Source organism: Drosophila miranda, chromosome 3 (genome assembly GCF_003369915.1).
Source record: "Drosophila miranda strain MSH22 chromosome 3, D.miranda_PacBio2.1, whole genome shotgun sequence".
In the NCBI taxonomy this organism is placed as follows: Eukaryota; Metazoa; Arthropoda; class Insecta; order Diptera; family Drosophilidae; genus Drosophila; species Drosophila miranda.
Window position 1 is genome coordinate 9,545,396 of NC_046676.1, and position 15,345 is coordinate 9,560,740.

The 15,345-nt window shown below is 47.0% G+C and overlaps 2 protein-coding genes across 3 annotated transcripts in view; one reads left to right on the top strand and one right to left on the bottom strand.

Annotated features, from left to right (window-relative positions):
- LOC108160106 overlaps positions 1-15,345 on the bottom strand; it is an 80,704-nt gene that overhangs the window by 45,857 nt on the left and 19,502 nt on the right. For both annotated transcript variants that reach the window (XM_033391070.1, XM_017293896.2), the window contains exon 2: positions 8,764-8,818. The gene's annotated coding sequence lies outside the window, so the exon portion shown is untranslated. The remainder of the gene's footprint in view (positions 1-8,763; positions 8,819-15,345) is intronic.
- LOC117187992 (V-type proton ATPase 116 kDa subunit a) lies at positions 870-3,732 on the top strand. Its single transcript, XM_033391069.1, has one exon. The coding sequence runs from the start codon at positions 945-947 to the stop codon at positions 3,660-3,662; it is 2,718 nt and encodes a 905-aa protein (XP_033246960.1). The 5' UTR covers positions 870-944; the 3' UTR covers positions 3,663-3,732.

Here is a 15,345-nt window from a genome sequence, read left to right on the forward strand (position 1 = left end):
TCGCGCTCATTTAACAGCCAGTTGCATCGCCCTCTGCCGCGCTCTCGGTTTGTTCAGCGTAGCAGCTGAAACGCATGCTAACAGTCTGTTATCGCGCTCATTTAACAGCCAGTTGCATCGCCCTCTGCCGCGCTCTCGCTCATGCTCTCTCGGTTCTGTGCGCACGTCGCTCACCGTTAAGCTAGAATCAGTTTCGATTCCATTCGCTTTTCAGCCGGCCGACATTTCTTATAACGACGAGTTCATGGAGTCTTGGTCTTGTTCCCCCCCCCTCCCTTCACAAAATTAAGAACTACAGCAAATATTTCCCAATTTTTTATGTATATTCCTAATGTTCTCTGCTTTTATTATAAAATTTAAATAAAAACAAACCATTTCCTGCAGATAAACCAATCTTTACAAATGTTTGGCTTTATTTATGCATGAATTTTGATAGAAATTCCCATCAGACTCGTAAAAATAAACGATCATCGAATGGTATCATTATGGTATTTTTATGGTATTTTCTTTGTGTGTTTCGTCAACAAATCGTTGGAGGGGAGAATATTTTCTAGTTTGTGGCGGAGAATCTGTAAGAGAGAGAGATATGTACTTCCCACAATTTCAGTGCAAGTCCGATGTTGTTTCCCACCGTTCCCCATGTGTCTTTGTTCACTGTAGCGTGGCGGAGGCCTTCGGTGTGGGCGTGGCCTGGGCTGCAACAGCAACGAGCTTGCATGCAAAGCCTGGCATTATCTTCGGTCGGAGATCTCAGGCCCAGGCCGCTCTTGGCCATGTTTGCTACTCGAATTGAATGGGCCACAATGGGAGAGAAAAACAAACGTATCAATTAGCAGGAGACAAAAGCCCGAGCTCGAGCCCGAGCCAGAAACCGAAAATCAAACAGAGCAGGCCCCAAAACATTTATATATTTGGATAGATATTTTCTTAGTCAGTTTTCGATCATGGCCAAAGCGTTTTTCCGCAGCGAGGAAATGGAGCTGTGCCAGCTGCTGCTGCACACGGAGAACGCCTTCGACTGCCTCATGGAGCTGGGCCACCACGGGGGCCTGCAGTTCAACAACGTCTACGACGAGGATCGCCAGCTGAACGGGCTGTACACCAAGAAGGTGTCGCTGTGCAACGAGCTGATCCGCATCACGACCAGCCTGCAGCAGCAGATGGTGGAGCTGCAGATCAGAGTGTACTTCTATCCGGACGTGGATCTGGAGCACCGGCTGCGCGAGCGGGACCTCAAGGGGTACGGCGAGCGGCTGCGGCGGCTGCACGTGGAGACCAGTGCCGTCATGGAGCACTACCAGGCCCTGGATCGTCGCCTCTACCGGATGATCGAGCACCGATACGCGATCAACAAGGCCGACAAGTACTTCGCCAGCGATCAGGGCAGCGAGCTGCTCTACACGGAGAGCACGCTGATGTCCCTGATCAAGGACGCCACCGACGAGGGTCCTGCCCACCGGCAGCTCAACTACATGATCGGCAGCATACGGGCGGACAAGTTCGAGAGCTTCGAGCTGCTGTGCTACCGCCTGTTCGGGTTCAATCTGGTGGTGCGCTTCGCGGAGATCCCCACGCTGATGGTGGACTACTATGGCCACCGGATGGAGAAGGTGCGCAAGTTCTCGCTGCTGCTGCTCACCAACTCGACCCTGATCTGGCCAAAGGTCACCAGGCTCTGTCACGCCTACCACGTGACCATCTACGAGTGCCCCGAGACGAGCACGCTGCGCATGGCGAAGGTCGACGAGCTGAGCTCGGAGATCAACAGCCTGGAGCGGATCCTCGAGGAGTCGCAGCGCATACGCATACAGATCCTGGAGGTGACCGCCCGGGATCTGTATCTGTTGCGCGTGAATCTGAGCAAGGCCGTGATGGTCTACGATCTGCTGAATCGCGTGCGGCCAGTGGGGGGCCCGCAGCATCAGAAGTATCTGCAGGCCGAGTGCTTTGTGCCCGTCTCGGAGATCGAGGATGTGCGCGGGGCCCTCAGGAAGGGAACCCGGATGAAGGGCGGCGCAGATAGGCAGGAGGAGGAGCAGCAGCAGGAGCAGCAGGAGCAGGAACTGGATCCGGATGATGAGCCGAAACTGAGTCATCCCAAACAGGGCACCGAGGAGGAGTCGCATGCCCCCGTGCTGCTCAAGAAGAACCGCCAATCCAGCCACATTCCGCCCACCTACTTTCGGCTGAACAAGTTCACGCAGGGATTCCAGAACCTGATCGACTCGTACGGCATCTCGGACTACAGGGAGATCAATCCGGCGCCGTACACGATCATCACGTTTCCGTTTCTGTTCGCCGTGATGTTCGGCGACTTTGGCCACGGCATCCTGGTGACCCTGTTCGCCCTCCTGCTGATCTGGAAGGAGAAGGACATCGCGGAGAGCCAGCAGGCCGCCAAGGAGGAGAACGAGATACTCAACATCCTCTTCGCCGGACGCTACATAGTCCTGCTGATGGGCCTGTTCTCCATCTACATGGGTCTGATCTACAACGACGCTCTGTCCAAGTCCCTCAACTTGTTCGGCTCCAGCTGGAGCTGCCGCTACAACTCCTCGACGCTGGACCACATGAGCGGGCAGCTCAATCTGGATCCATCGGATGGCAACTTCTACTCGGGCGATCCGTATCCCTTTGGCGTCGATCCGGTGTGGAAGGTGTGCGGCGAGGACTCGATCACCACCTTCAACTCGCTGAAAATGAAGCTGGCCATCATCTTGGGCATTGCCCAGATGATGTTCGGCCTCTCGCTGTCGGCCGTCAACTGTCTCATCCTCGACCGGAGGGCAGATCTCTTTCTGGTCGTTGTGCCGCAGTTCATCTTCATGATCTGCCTCTTTTGCTACCTCGTCTTCCTCATCTTCCTCAAGTGGCTGCTGTACGGGGGCCTGAAGAGTGCCCCCTACAACACGGCCTGTGCCCCGTCCGTGCTGATCACCTTCATCGACATGATGCTGATGAAGAACACCCAGCTGGACGATCCGCAGTGCGAAAACGAGATGTTCAAGGGCGAACGTCTGCTCGAGTATGTCCTCGTGTTTGTGGCCTTCCTGGCGGTGCCCGTTCTGCTGGCCGGCAAGCCCATCTATCTGCAGCAGCGCCAGAAGAAGCTCAAGAAGGAGCGCCAGGGGCGCGACATCAGCGATCTGAAGCAGGATGGCCGCGACACCCTCAATGAGATGCGCTCCTCGCGGCGCTACTCCTACGACTCCCAGGAGGATGTCGTCAACGAGAGGCGCGCCTCCAAGACGGACCCGCCCAGGGCCGATCATGCCGAGGAGTTTGATCTCTCGGAGATCTGGATCCACTCGGGCATACACACCATCGAGACGGTCCTGGGCTCCGTTTCGCACACGGCCTCCTATCTGCGCCTGTGGGCCCTCTCCCTGGCCCACGATCAGCTGTCGCACGTCCTGTGGCACATGGTCCTAAGCAAGGGTCTGAAGAGCAACTCCCCCCTGTATGTGTCCGTGCCGATGCTGGCCTGCTCCTTCCTGGCCTGGGCCGTGCTCACCGTGGCCATTCTGGTGGGCATGGAGGGGCTGTCCGCCTTCCTGCACACGCTCCGGCTCCACTGGGTGGAGTTCCAGTCGAAGTTCTACAGCGGCTCCGGCGAACCCTTTCGCCCCTTCAAGTTTGCGGCCTCCAGCCAAAGGACCTAGGACCAAGTGTCTCTCTCTCTCTGGGCCACCAATCCCCAGCAAAAGGCCATAAACCAAAGCTAACTTTAAACAAATTCCATTTGTTTGCTTTATGCCACTACGAAACGACGGCCATTGCCAGCTGCCACTGCCACAACCACTACCATTACCATTACCACTGTTGCAGTTGCCTCTGTTGCAGTTGCCTCTGTTGCTGTGGCAGGCCTCCTTCCTTCCTCCGATGCGGGCGCTTTTGGTGTCGTCGACCCTTTAGTGTTGTTGTCTCTGAGCTCCGGTCTGTTGTGGCAGTACACGTACTCGTACTCTGCTGTATTGCTGCTGCTGCTGCTGTTCTTTCTTGTCTCGTAGTTGTTCAGCTTGTTTTCTAGCCACACAGCTGAGTATTTTGTTGCTGTGCCGCTCTGTTTGCCATTAACACCCACGCCGTCAAGTTTTGGCTCCAGCTCCAGATCCCGAGGCCCCGAGTCTTGGCATAAATTATGAACAGCAACCGATGACGCATGCAGGCCTAAGTAGACCGGCTCGTGCATAAATAACTTTCGTTAGAGCCACATGGCCCGACTTGACTTGACTTTATTAGATCTCAGAGACAACAGCAACAGCAACAGCAGCAGCCACAAGAACTATCAGCAGACCTGCACTTGGGATACTCTTTTCAAGAACCCACAGACCTTCAATGCCCTTCCTTTCCGGCCTTTTGCCATATCGAGTGTACCCTGTGTATCGTAAGAGAACTCCCCCAATGTAATGCCTGTAATGCAGCATTTTCATGACCAGAGCAGGTTTAGGCCAAGTCTACGCAATAGCTTTGGCCAAAACAGGCTTTGGCTCTGGCTATAACTTTAAACCGCAGCACGCGCCATTGTTTAGGTGCTGCTGCTGCTGCAGAGCAAAGGAGGAATGTAGGGTGGGGTTTTGTCTGTGCCTCTGCCACTGCAAGGGAGGGGAGGAGATTCACGTATGCCGCCTAAGTCTTTTGTTAATACTTTCGTTGTGGCCGTGGCTGTGGCTGTGCCTTTGGCCTGTGCGTTGCTCTAATGTTGGGCCCACAAATGGCCAACTGCTTAGCACTTTTATGGCCAACAATTGTCAAGTCTCCCAGGGGTAACCAGATTGCATCCATTACAGGCCCAGTCCCATCGCCAGCCCCATCCCCGTACACTGCAAGAAATGCAAGGTCACGTTGTCGCCGAGGGAGATTCAATTTGAAACTTAAATGTTGATGATTCCCTTTTGGTTTGTCGCTTGTCAGTCACGTTCCACTGTTTCCACAGTCTGCTGGCTGGGTCATCAGTTTTTTGAGTGCATTGCCGCCGCTGTCCTTTAAAGGGCTGCTACTCGATGTTGCAACAATGACAGCAGCAGCAGCAGCAGCAGCAGCAACCATTGTTGGCACAGGGACAAGGGACAAGCGACTGCGACTGCGACTGGGACTCTGTCTAGTTCTGCTTTTGGGCCTTTACATGCCGGGGGCATAACAAAAAAGGTGTTAAATTCAACTCATGGCAGCAGCTCCTCTCCATCGAGCCACTCCAAAAGCCAAAGCAAATGTCAATGCACGCTCAAGAATTTCGCTTGTACTGCAGAAGGACATCTCTTGGACCCCCGACTCGGGGCTCGGGCTCTGGGGAGGGGGGAAGGGGGGGGGGGGGGGCGCGGTGGAGGCTTCAACGTCACTTTTGCATGATGAAAAGATTCAGACACAGACAATACATTTTTATTCGGGCCGTAAAGATCTGTGAATGTGAAACGGTTCAGGCAATTAATTCACTTTGTGTCAACTGGAAAAATGCCATTTAATTTGCCACAAATTGTGCATAGTGTTGTTTTGTTTTGCTTTTTAATTAAAATTAAATCTCTTTTGTTCATCTTCTTTTTCTTCTCTGTTTTGCACTCGTTTTTTTGTTTTTTTTTGCCTTTTCTTGGGGCAGAACGGAAGCTGACAATTGGCCATTAAAATAAACAAGCCAGAGATCTCACAAGTTCGAGAAATGGCGTGGGGGGTGGGGGGCGAAAACTTTCACTCAACAAAATGTTTTAATTAAAAATTTGCAAACAAAATCCCAACTAGAAGATGAACAAAAAGAAATTAATTTAAACTAGATATTGTGCGTGTGTGTGTGTGTGTTTGTGTGTGTGTAACCGGTTGGGGCAATCCACTAGCAAGCGGGGCGGGGGAAAAGTGAAATTTCACATCGGGATGGATTTTTTTGGCATTTAGCAGTTCATTAGCAACAAAATATTCATAAAATTAATCAGATAAAGCCAAATATGGACCACAGAAGCGAAAAGTGAAAGACCATGATGAATATTTGTGAATTCTTTGGGGGTTAAAGGTGAAGAAACGTGCATGTCCAAGTGGAGGGAATAAAATATCAAGAGAGAAACTCCAGTGGAAGGCCTTGCATCTCCCTCTCTCCCACAGGGTGCCGCTAGACCACTGCTTGGCCTCACCTCTTTATGCCGACACCTTGAATCGGCTCTCGCAGAATGAAGTTAGCTTGCAGATGCAGGCGCGCGAAAGAGAGCGAGAGCCTACCCGCAGAGAGAGAGAGAGTTCTGAATGCCTGAGAAAAAGCTCCGAACGCTCAACAGTTACCGTTGCGATAAATGGTTTCTTTTTGTGACAAGTAGATCGAGGAGAAGCTTTGAACTGATAAAGCTCGTCCAGCTGTGGTCCTCATTAGGAATGAGTTCCACATCCACAGCCACCTTTGATCTCCCAGCGACGACCACACACACGTACACACAGCACACACCATACACACGCATACAATTAGTCAGAGAACGAATGCGCTGTGCTCTGTGGCTTCTTTTCTCTTTCCTTTGGTCTTTTGTTCTGCCTGTATACACTTTGTAGTATATTATATACTGATATACCCCGTGAATATATGTCAATTACAGCACGATCTGTTCAGTGTGTTCAGTGCCGCTGCCTGACACATTTCCCGTGTCCGATACCCGATGCCGATATTTATGTCAACGGCGACAATAAATTTGTCAGCTTTTTGTTAACCGTTAAGTAAACGCAATGCATGATTTGTGTTTTGTAATGAGGGCGAAAGCCACAGCCAGAGAATGGAATGGATTGCGAAAGACACGGAGCAAATGGAACCAGTCTCTCCCTCTCTCTCTCTCTCTGCTCATAAAATATTCATGATATGCCAAAAACTTTTTGTTTTATTTAATTTTCGGTTTTGTTTTTGGGGCTTTGCGGTGTGTCAAGCGAAATTTCTGAAGATTGAGTCATGTTTGGGCATCAATATTCAACATTTCAATGGATCGAATAGATTATAAATTCCCTAAAATATATTCCCCAAAAATGGACTCATTTTACTCGTCAAGAAGTAGAGAATTCGGAGTAGAAAACAAAGGAATACAGTACTCATTACTGAAATTTTTATTTTCTTTTGTTTTAATAAATCTAATATAAATTTTAATCTAAATTATTTTTACTTTAAAAAATTAATTAGTTTTAGGGCGTCTATTCTAGTGACCAAGAAAAAAGTACCCTATTTCACACAGCTTTAGGAAATTGTTTAAAAAAACATTATTCTAATAAATTTCTCTACTTTTTCGAATAACATACTTGAAGAATCATTAAATAACCAAGGTTTTTGCATAAAATTATAATTAAAATTTTAATGCAAGAATGGGTGCGTCTAAACTATTGACGAGCAGTGTATATAATAATTCCACTTGTATTTAACAGCTGATAGTAATGAATTTTTTGGTAAATTGGTGGATATATTCCACTCTAAAAATTGTGGCGTGGGTTCCCCCATCTCCTACAATCTTCCAAATATTTACATAATTTTCCTTGCACCTCCACAAAAACAAAACACCCTCCTCCCACTGGGCAAGGTACAGGGTAGACAAAGCCCCCGACCGCAAAGGCGACATTGACCACTCGAGTGCTCAAATTCGATGGCTCTCAACACATTGTTTCAATCACTTTGTAAATGCAACAGCAACGGCCAAAAACACCATCGATTGTTTGACCTTCAGTTTTGGGGCACTTCAACAACAAGAGGCAACTGGCGCTGCCACACAGCTTCTGCTACGGACACGAACTTTGTTCGTTTGGCTGTCAGCCATTTGAGTGACTGACATGCAACAGCAGCTCCATGCTCCATGCCCCATGCCCCATGCCACTGACACAATAGCGTGCAACGGACAGACAACCCGAAAACACCAATTGGTGTCAAAGCAACAAAATGCTACCGAATTGCAAGCGGCAAAAAGGGAATTTCTGGCAATAAATCAAAGATTGCCAGACTAATTTCTCCAAGGGAAAAGAGAGGCAGAGGAGGAGGAGGAGCAGCACTTTGCAACCGTTTTGGCTGCCTGTATCTGTATCTGTATCTGTTGTATATGTAAATGGAACGCGAATGGGAATGGGAATGGGAACAACAGTCAAAAGAGCAAACGCTGGCTGCCCACGCCACTCGAGAGCGGCAGCCAGCAGCCAGCAGCCGGCAGCCAGCCGCCACTCACATAAATAAGTCACCATCAGAGTCAGATTCAGATTTAGATTGAGAATGAGCATAGCTTACACACACACACACAGGCACACATGGGGCTATAAATCTCCAAAGGCGTGGGCCCGTCCGTAGACGTCAGCGGAAAATAAGGCCACGCCTTAATAAACCAGCTCAAACACCACACATTTAATGGCCGGGAAGGCACGTAGAGACCTTCTCCTCAGCAACGCATCGGTGAAAAACCTATCGTGTGGCAGAGCGCCCCAGCATCAAGTCGCTCAAGAGTCGCTCAATAATCAAGCTAATGCCATCTTATGACTCAACTTGAATTCGAATCGGGCTTCCTTCTCCACCGGCAAATGGCTAATGGCCTGACAAGAAGCCAATAAAAGTGAGCGCTGGAATATGGCCGATAATCTAGGCCTCATTAACATATGGGCCGCAGACATAAATAAAATCTGTCCGAGAGTTTGCCAACACCGACTGAAGGAGAGGCTTCAGGAGAGGAGCAGGAGGAAGAGGACTCTGTGCAAATTGATTGGTGGTTAGGCCACAAGATAACGTTTGAGTCGCTCAAAGAACTACTAAAACTCCTGTTGGAATATGCAGGAACTCACCAGAACAAACACCTCGTCGCAAGTCGCTATGGCAAAAGCAATTCGGAAGCTTTTTCTGTAATGAGAGAGGGTAAAAACAGGGAAATATATGGTTAGTAAATCAAACAGCAAACAGTAAACAAAAATTCGGTCACATTTATGGGGGCCTCTCGTATTTCAACACCATTCAGTCACGTCACATGTTTTGACTTTAATTATCACTTGAATCTGATGTACGGGCTGTTTGGTGCACAAACACTTTCTATGACAAATTTGTGGCAACAAGAATGCGACTACCAAGAGCACACAACCAAAACTACAACAACAACAACAACAGCCACAAGTACAAGCCACAAGCAGCACACATGTAGTGCGGCCAGAGCTTGTTAACTCATCCAAAAAGTAAACCACATTCTTGAGAGCATTAGAAAAAAAAACCATATAAACTACAGACATGAGCACAAAAAACAGAAGAAGAAGAAGAAAAAAAGCGAAAAACATGCTCGGCGCGTGTTGTAGAAGCAACAACAACAGCAGAAACTTTAACAACGACAACAACAAAAGCCTATAAAACTACAAAATGTTCAACAACAACAACAACAGCAACCGCAAGTACTACCACAACAATAACAACAAAAACAACAACAGCAACAACAACAGCAACAACAACAGCCACAAATACTGCTATAACAACAACAACAAAAGCCTCAAATACGACCACAACAACAACAAAGGCCTCAAATACTACCACAACAACAACAAAGGCCTCAAATACTACCACAACAACAACAAAAGCTACAACAACAACAGCTGCAAGTACTGCCACAACAATAACAACAACAACAACAGCCACAAATACTACCACAACAACAACAAAAGCCGTAAATACTGAAACAACAACAACAGCCTCAAATACTGCCCCAACAACAGCCACAAATACTGCCACAACAACAACAACAACAACAACAACAACAGGCGTTGTGGGCGGCATTAGGCGTGGCTCGAGTGCAAAATGCAAAACAACATTGAAGACGAGAAAATCTGGCTACTGTAATTTGTCTGCCCACCAAAGACACGACGACGCTCGTCGCTCTCTCTCTCTCTCTCTCTGTCTCGCATGCCCCATGCCGCACAGTCTCTTCCCCTCCCCCCCCCCTCCCCTGTGCTGGCCGTTGATCGCATTTGTTGCTGCTGCTCTGGTCTTGGGGGCCAGTTTGCAATTGCTGCTCCACTTTTGAGTGTGTGTTGCCCCGAGCCCCTGCCCCCTGCCCCCTGCCCCCTCCCCCCCTCCTCATTCTTTTGAATGTTGCATTTGCTTCCTAAAGTTGCCGTTGCCGTTGCCATCGTCGTTTGGCCGCCTTTTGTCGCTGAGGTCAATTTTTATGTTGCAGCCATTTTTCAACAACGAAAAAAAACTGAACCCCAAATAGAAAAATTGGTTTTATTTTCTTTTGTGGGGTTTCTTTCTGGTTTTTTTTTGGGTCTGCCTTCCGTATAACATTTTTTTTTTTTGTATATTTCTCCGAGGCGAAGCGCAGCCTCTTCTTGGCCATAAAGTGCTCTTCTTGGCAGCATAAAGCAACGGGCTGATAAAGCCATTCGCTGGAATTGAATTTTGGGCAAAGAAGAGGCTAGTGGATCTCCGATTAAACTGTAGTAAAAACTGCCTTAAAAAAATAAAATAGAGCAAACCCCAACACGAAATACATATCGTAGGGCCTGGAAAGAGATCTTTACAACCGAAATCTGTCGAGTGGCCTTGGTTTCAGGGGTTTAAAGTGCCCTGAAGCCCTATATCCCCAGTCGATATGCCATCCAGGGTAGACTCTACTTCGAATCGAAGCTACCTGCTGCCCCTCGTTTTGCTCCATGTTTTCTGTCGCTCTTAAAGTTACGTATACGTTATACGAGTGTGTTTTTTGTGGGGCTCTGGTGCTGCTGGCTTTGTGGCAGGCAAACTTTTTGCAACCTGCCACTTGAACCGAGAGGGCACTGAAGAGAGCCACCAGCCTGACACTTTCAGTTGGTAATTAGTTTTGCGGCCATGCATGTAAAATGCTATTTTTGTGTCTCTAAATGGAGGGATTTGTGTTTACTTGCAACCTTGAAGAGTCTTTCGAGTGTCTGTCAATCAGCTGCAATCGGAATTAAATCATTGACAAATAACAATAATCAACAATAACAATTGCAAGGTTCCCTTGCAGCGATTGTTGCATGTGGCATGCAATGAAAAGTGAAAATTCTTGCTGGCAAAACTTTTAGTCCATATATATTCTGCCCCTGTGCCACATTTTGCTGAGCATGCGGCATGCGGCATGCGGCATGCGGCATCAGAGCATAAATATGTGAAAAATGCATAAACAACTAGAACAACCGAAAGGGGGCTGCCCCACTGCCGCATGTTGCATGCAAAAAGCATCTGAAATACCGGAGTAAATATGCACATTGACTGCGAAAAGTTGGCGCACAGGTAATTACACCAGGAGCTCCCCCAAGTTTTCTTTTGTGGCATGCATCTGCTGCACTGTCGAGTTCTATTTTGGGGGTAAATAACATCCCCACCGGTGGGTCTTTGAGTTTACTTTAATTAAATTCTTCTCGTACACACACAATCAGGAAAGAGGGGGGTGGTGTGGCACGCCCCCCAGTGGCAAACAATTTTCAAATGTTCTTTGAGTCCAAGTTTCAATTCAGAATATGAAAGCCGGCAGACTAAACAAAGAAATGAAATGGAGCCCCACCGATGGCAAAGAACTGCAGATGAAAGCGAAAAAAAAGAAAACTTTGCAAAGAAGCGGAAAGCAATTCCGGACAGGACTGCAAGTACGAGTACTTGTACAAACTTTATCAAAGATGCAATAATCAAAAGAATGAAATAATATTTCCATCACGCTTGACACTACAGCGCCGGCCGCAACAGTAAGGCAAAGTGTGGAAAATGGGAAAATCGCCTTTGAAGAAACTTTTCCATGTTATAAGGAGAAAAGCTGCAAATAAAAAGTCTTTAAAGCATGGGTAGAAGGACGTTTATTCTAGGTTTCTATTTCGAAAGGAAAATAGTAATTTTTTTCTAGGAAAAGCAGTTGGAAACCCCAACGGAAATCGCTTCTGAAGACTCTTTTTCTATGATCTATCTGGATATAAAAACTCCCTAAAGAATGAGAAGTTTCTACTGATTCTATTTCGAAAGGAAAATGGTACTTCTTTTCTGCGATTTAGAGAAGAAAATCGCCTTTTCTGTGACATGCGGAGTGTTTGCTTTTAATCCAAAAAATCTACAAATAAAATTCTCTAAAAAATGAGAAGAAAGACGTTCCATCTCGGATTCTATTTCGAAAGGAAAATGGTACTTCTTTTCTACGATTTAGAGAAAATCAAAAGCAGTTGGAAACCCCAAGGGAAATCGCCTTTGAAGACTCTTTTCTATGATAAATTTGAATATAAAAACTCCTTAAAGAATGCGACGTTTCTACTAAAGAAGGACGTTCCATCTGGTACGTTCCATGGTACTTCTTTTCACCGACTTAGAGTGATTTTTGGATGCATTATACCTCTATGTTTCATCTGAAAGACACGTCTTTAAGGGAATATTCATTTAATATATATTTTTCCCTGCATTTTACCAGAAAGCATCATCCTTTCGCCTCTAAAATCTCTCCCACAGCTGTACTCCTTTGTTCCTTTGTTGTGCTGATACTTATGTCGGCCACTGTCTAACCCAAATACCCAAATAGACCAACAAGTAGCTGCTGCCAGGCTAAAGGGCAAAGCAGACAGAGAAAAAATGGGGTGAAAAATATTGGGGAAAACGGAAAACATTTTCACAGTTGCCACAAAAGTTCATCAAAAGTGGCATGGCTGCAGCTTGCAGCCGCCCACCCACTCGAAGCCGGTAAATAGGCCAGATCCGCGGGGGTCTAAAAGGGGGGGCAACAATGCATATGACAAACTTTTGTCAATTTATTAAGAAGCGGAGGAGCGGTAGCGGCAGCGCAGAAGTTAACCTGATTCCCAGGAGAATAGCTGTGGCGGCTCCAGCGGCTGTGGCTGTGCGGCATGCAACCTGGTCAGCCGGAGGAAGAGCTTCCTAGTGGACCCCCCGGTCCTGGTTGCCTCGTTACCGGGTCCCAACGACGACGACAACTTTCGTTCGCATAAATTGATGATAACAAAAGGCATCTGGAATCAAAGTTGCAACCAAAACTGGTTGCTGCGGCGGCAGTGGCAGCTAACTGATGTTGTTGCCACTGCAGCAGTTATGAATTATGTCAAATGGCATAATTGCCAAGTCCAAGCTGCCACAGCAGTCCCCAGCCCCCCAATCCCCCGTCCCAACTTGAGCAGCTGCTGCTGCTTTTTGGCATTCGAGCGAGCGAGCAGGAAGCAATAAATTCTATGCATTGCACTCGATACAATTTGTAGCTGATAGATACGGGGGCCAGCCAGATAGTTAGCCATACGGCTAGATGGCTAGATGGCTGGATAGTTGGCTGGCATAGATGGTCGCGGAAATGCCGATAGTTGGATGTCCGCCTGGGCCGTGGCCTACCCTCGAACGGTGGGTATTTCTGGCCGGGCTCCAGCTTCGATGTGGCTCCTCTTGAACGGTTCTCTGGCTGAAATTGTTAGTAATTTGCCTGCTCGCTGCTCGCGATCATCAATTTGTTTGCATTTATCTCTTTACAGTTATGGCACGCACCACACCCCACCCCACCCCACCCCCTCTGGCCCTGTTCCACGGCCTTCTGTTTTGGGCCGCACTTTCCCTTGCTCGCTGGAGCCTTTCAAGCAGATTTGTACTCTAATTATTAGCAGGCCTCATGAGCTCTACAGCTGGTTAATATTTCACACTACCCCCCCTCCCCCTCCCCCTTTCGCCCTCCTCTCTGGGGCTCTCGTCATGCATTTGCCTCTGAGAACGGAACTGCTGTGAAAAGTGAAACCGAAAAGGGAAAACTCTTCGAGAAACATGAGAACCCCCCCGAAGACTTTTACCCTGGCTACCAACAAAGATGGCCAAGATGGGTGTGGGGAGGGGGAGGGGGGTAGATCTCATATTGAGGTTATTAGCAACAAGGCCACGCCACAAACTACACACGAAGAGGGTGGGGGGAGGGGGGAGAGGGGGGCCTGTGTGCCCAGAAAAATAATAATTCATGTCTCGTATATTTGAATACAATCGAAACTCAACTGCAGCTGCAAAAAGATTTTCAAAAATTTTCAATTTCCCTTTTTCAGCGCACAGACAGACACAGATACATATGTATCTTTCGGTTTGGCATTTGGCAGGCGGTTCCCAAAACAAAGTTTATGCCAAGGAAATTGAAGCAAGAAACAAAGACAGTGCGGTACCAAAGTGTAAGTGAAATTAGCATTCAAAAATGGTATTCGAAAACTTCCAACTAAAAGACAAAATTTAAAGGGAAATTATTAAAAACTAATCTACCAATTTGTTGTGCAAAAATCGCATTCAAAGATGGAATTCTTTAAGGGGAATTACAGGATTTAGGGGGGAAAAACCTTCTAGGAATTATGCTTTTAAAATAAATACAAAGAAATATGTCAAACCATCATTAAAAGACCCCGAACCCTACTCAAAGTAATCCCCAGACAGATGTACACATCTCTATATGACCGAAACGCACTGTAGCTCTACCCTACACGTTCGCTAGCGGTCTCTTTCGCTCTCTTTGGCTCCGACATGACTTCACATTATGACATCAGCGGCAGAGGCGGAGGTAGAGGTGAATTCTTGGCGATTCTTTGGGGTCCGGGCCCCCCCCCACCCCATCCGACGATACGGGGAATGACAATCAAAAAGATCCATAATTAAACAAAATTAGCGGCTTATAACAATAATACAACAGAAACAACGAACACTAAAAACATACACACAAAACACAGCAAACAACAAACAAAAGATGCAGCAAAAAAAAATGCAAAAAGAACGATTACGACTACAAGATACCCTCTAATTGGGTTTTGTGCAAAGAAACCAAGCAAAAAGTATGCTCATGACTACAAGATACCCTCTAATGCGGTTTTCTGGAAAAAAAAAAAACAATTCAAATAGAATTCTTATGACTAAGAGGCATCTCTTATTGATTGGGTTTTCTGCAAAGTGATGGGAATTTATAGAAAACTATACATTGCCATTCTGTTTCAAGCTAAAAACTAACCGATTGCGATGATAATTGGTTTATGGTTAGATGTTCATTGAATAAAATACCAAAAATATCTTCTAAATTGTATTTATTACAACTGTAGAAGTTATTGATTGAATAATGCAAGAAACACGCGGAATAGAAGAAGACAGGCAAAGAAATCCAACAAGATAATGAAAATGTGCGTGTGAGCACGACGCAATGGCGTGAATGAATGAAATCAACTATAAATAGAATGGTAGACAACGCCAAAAAGTACATCCGCTTTGCTCCATCGTCTCTAATTGGAGTATGAGCCAATTATCGAATATTCCGCTCATCCAAAAGTACTGATTTTTGCTGATGATAGGCAACGCCCAGAAGTACATCGAGGATTTGTCTCGAGTTCGAGTACAAGTCAAATACTGAATATTTCGCTCATTCGAAAGTGCTGATTGGT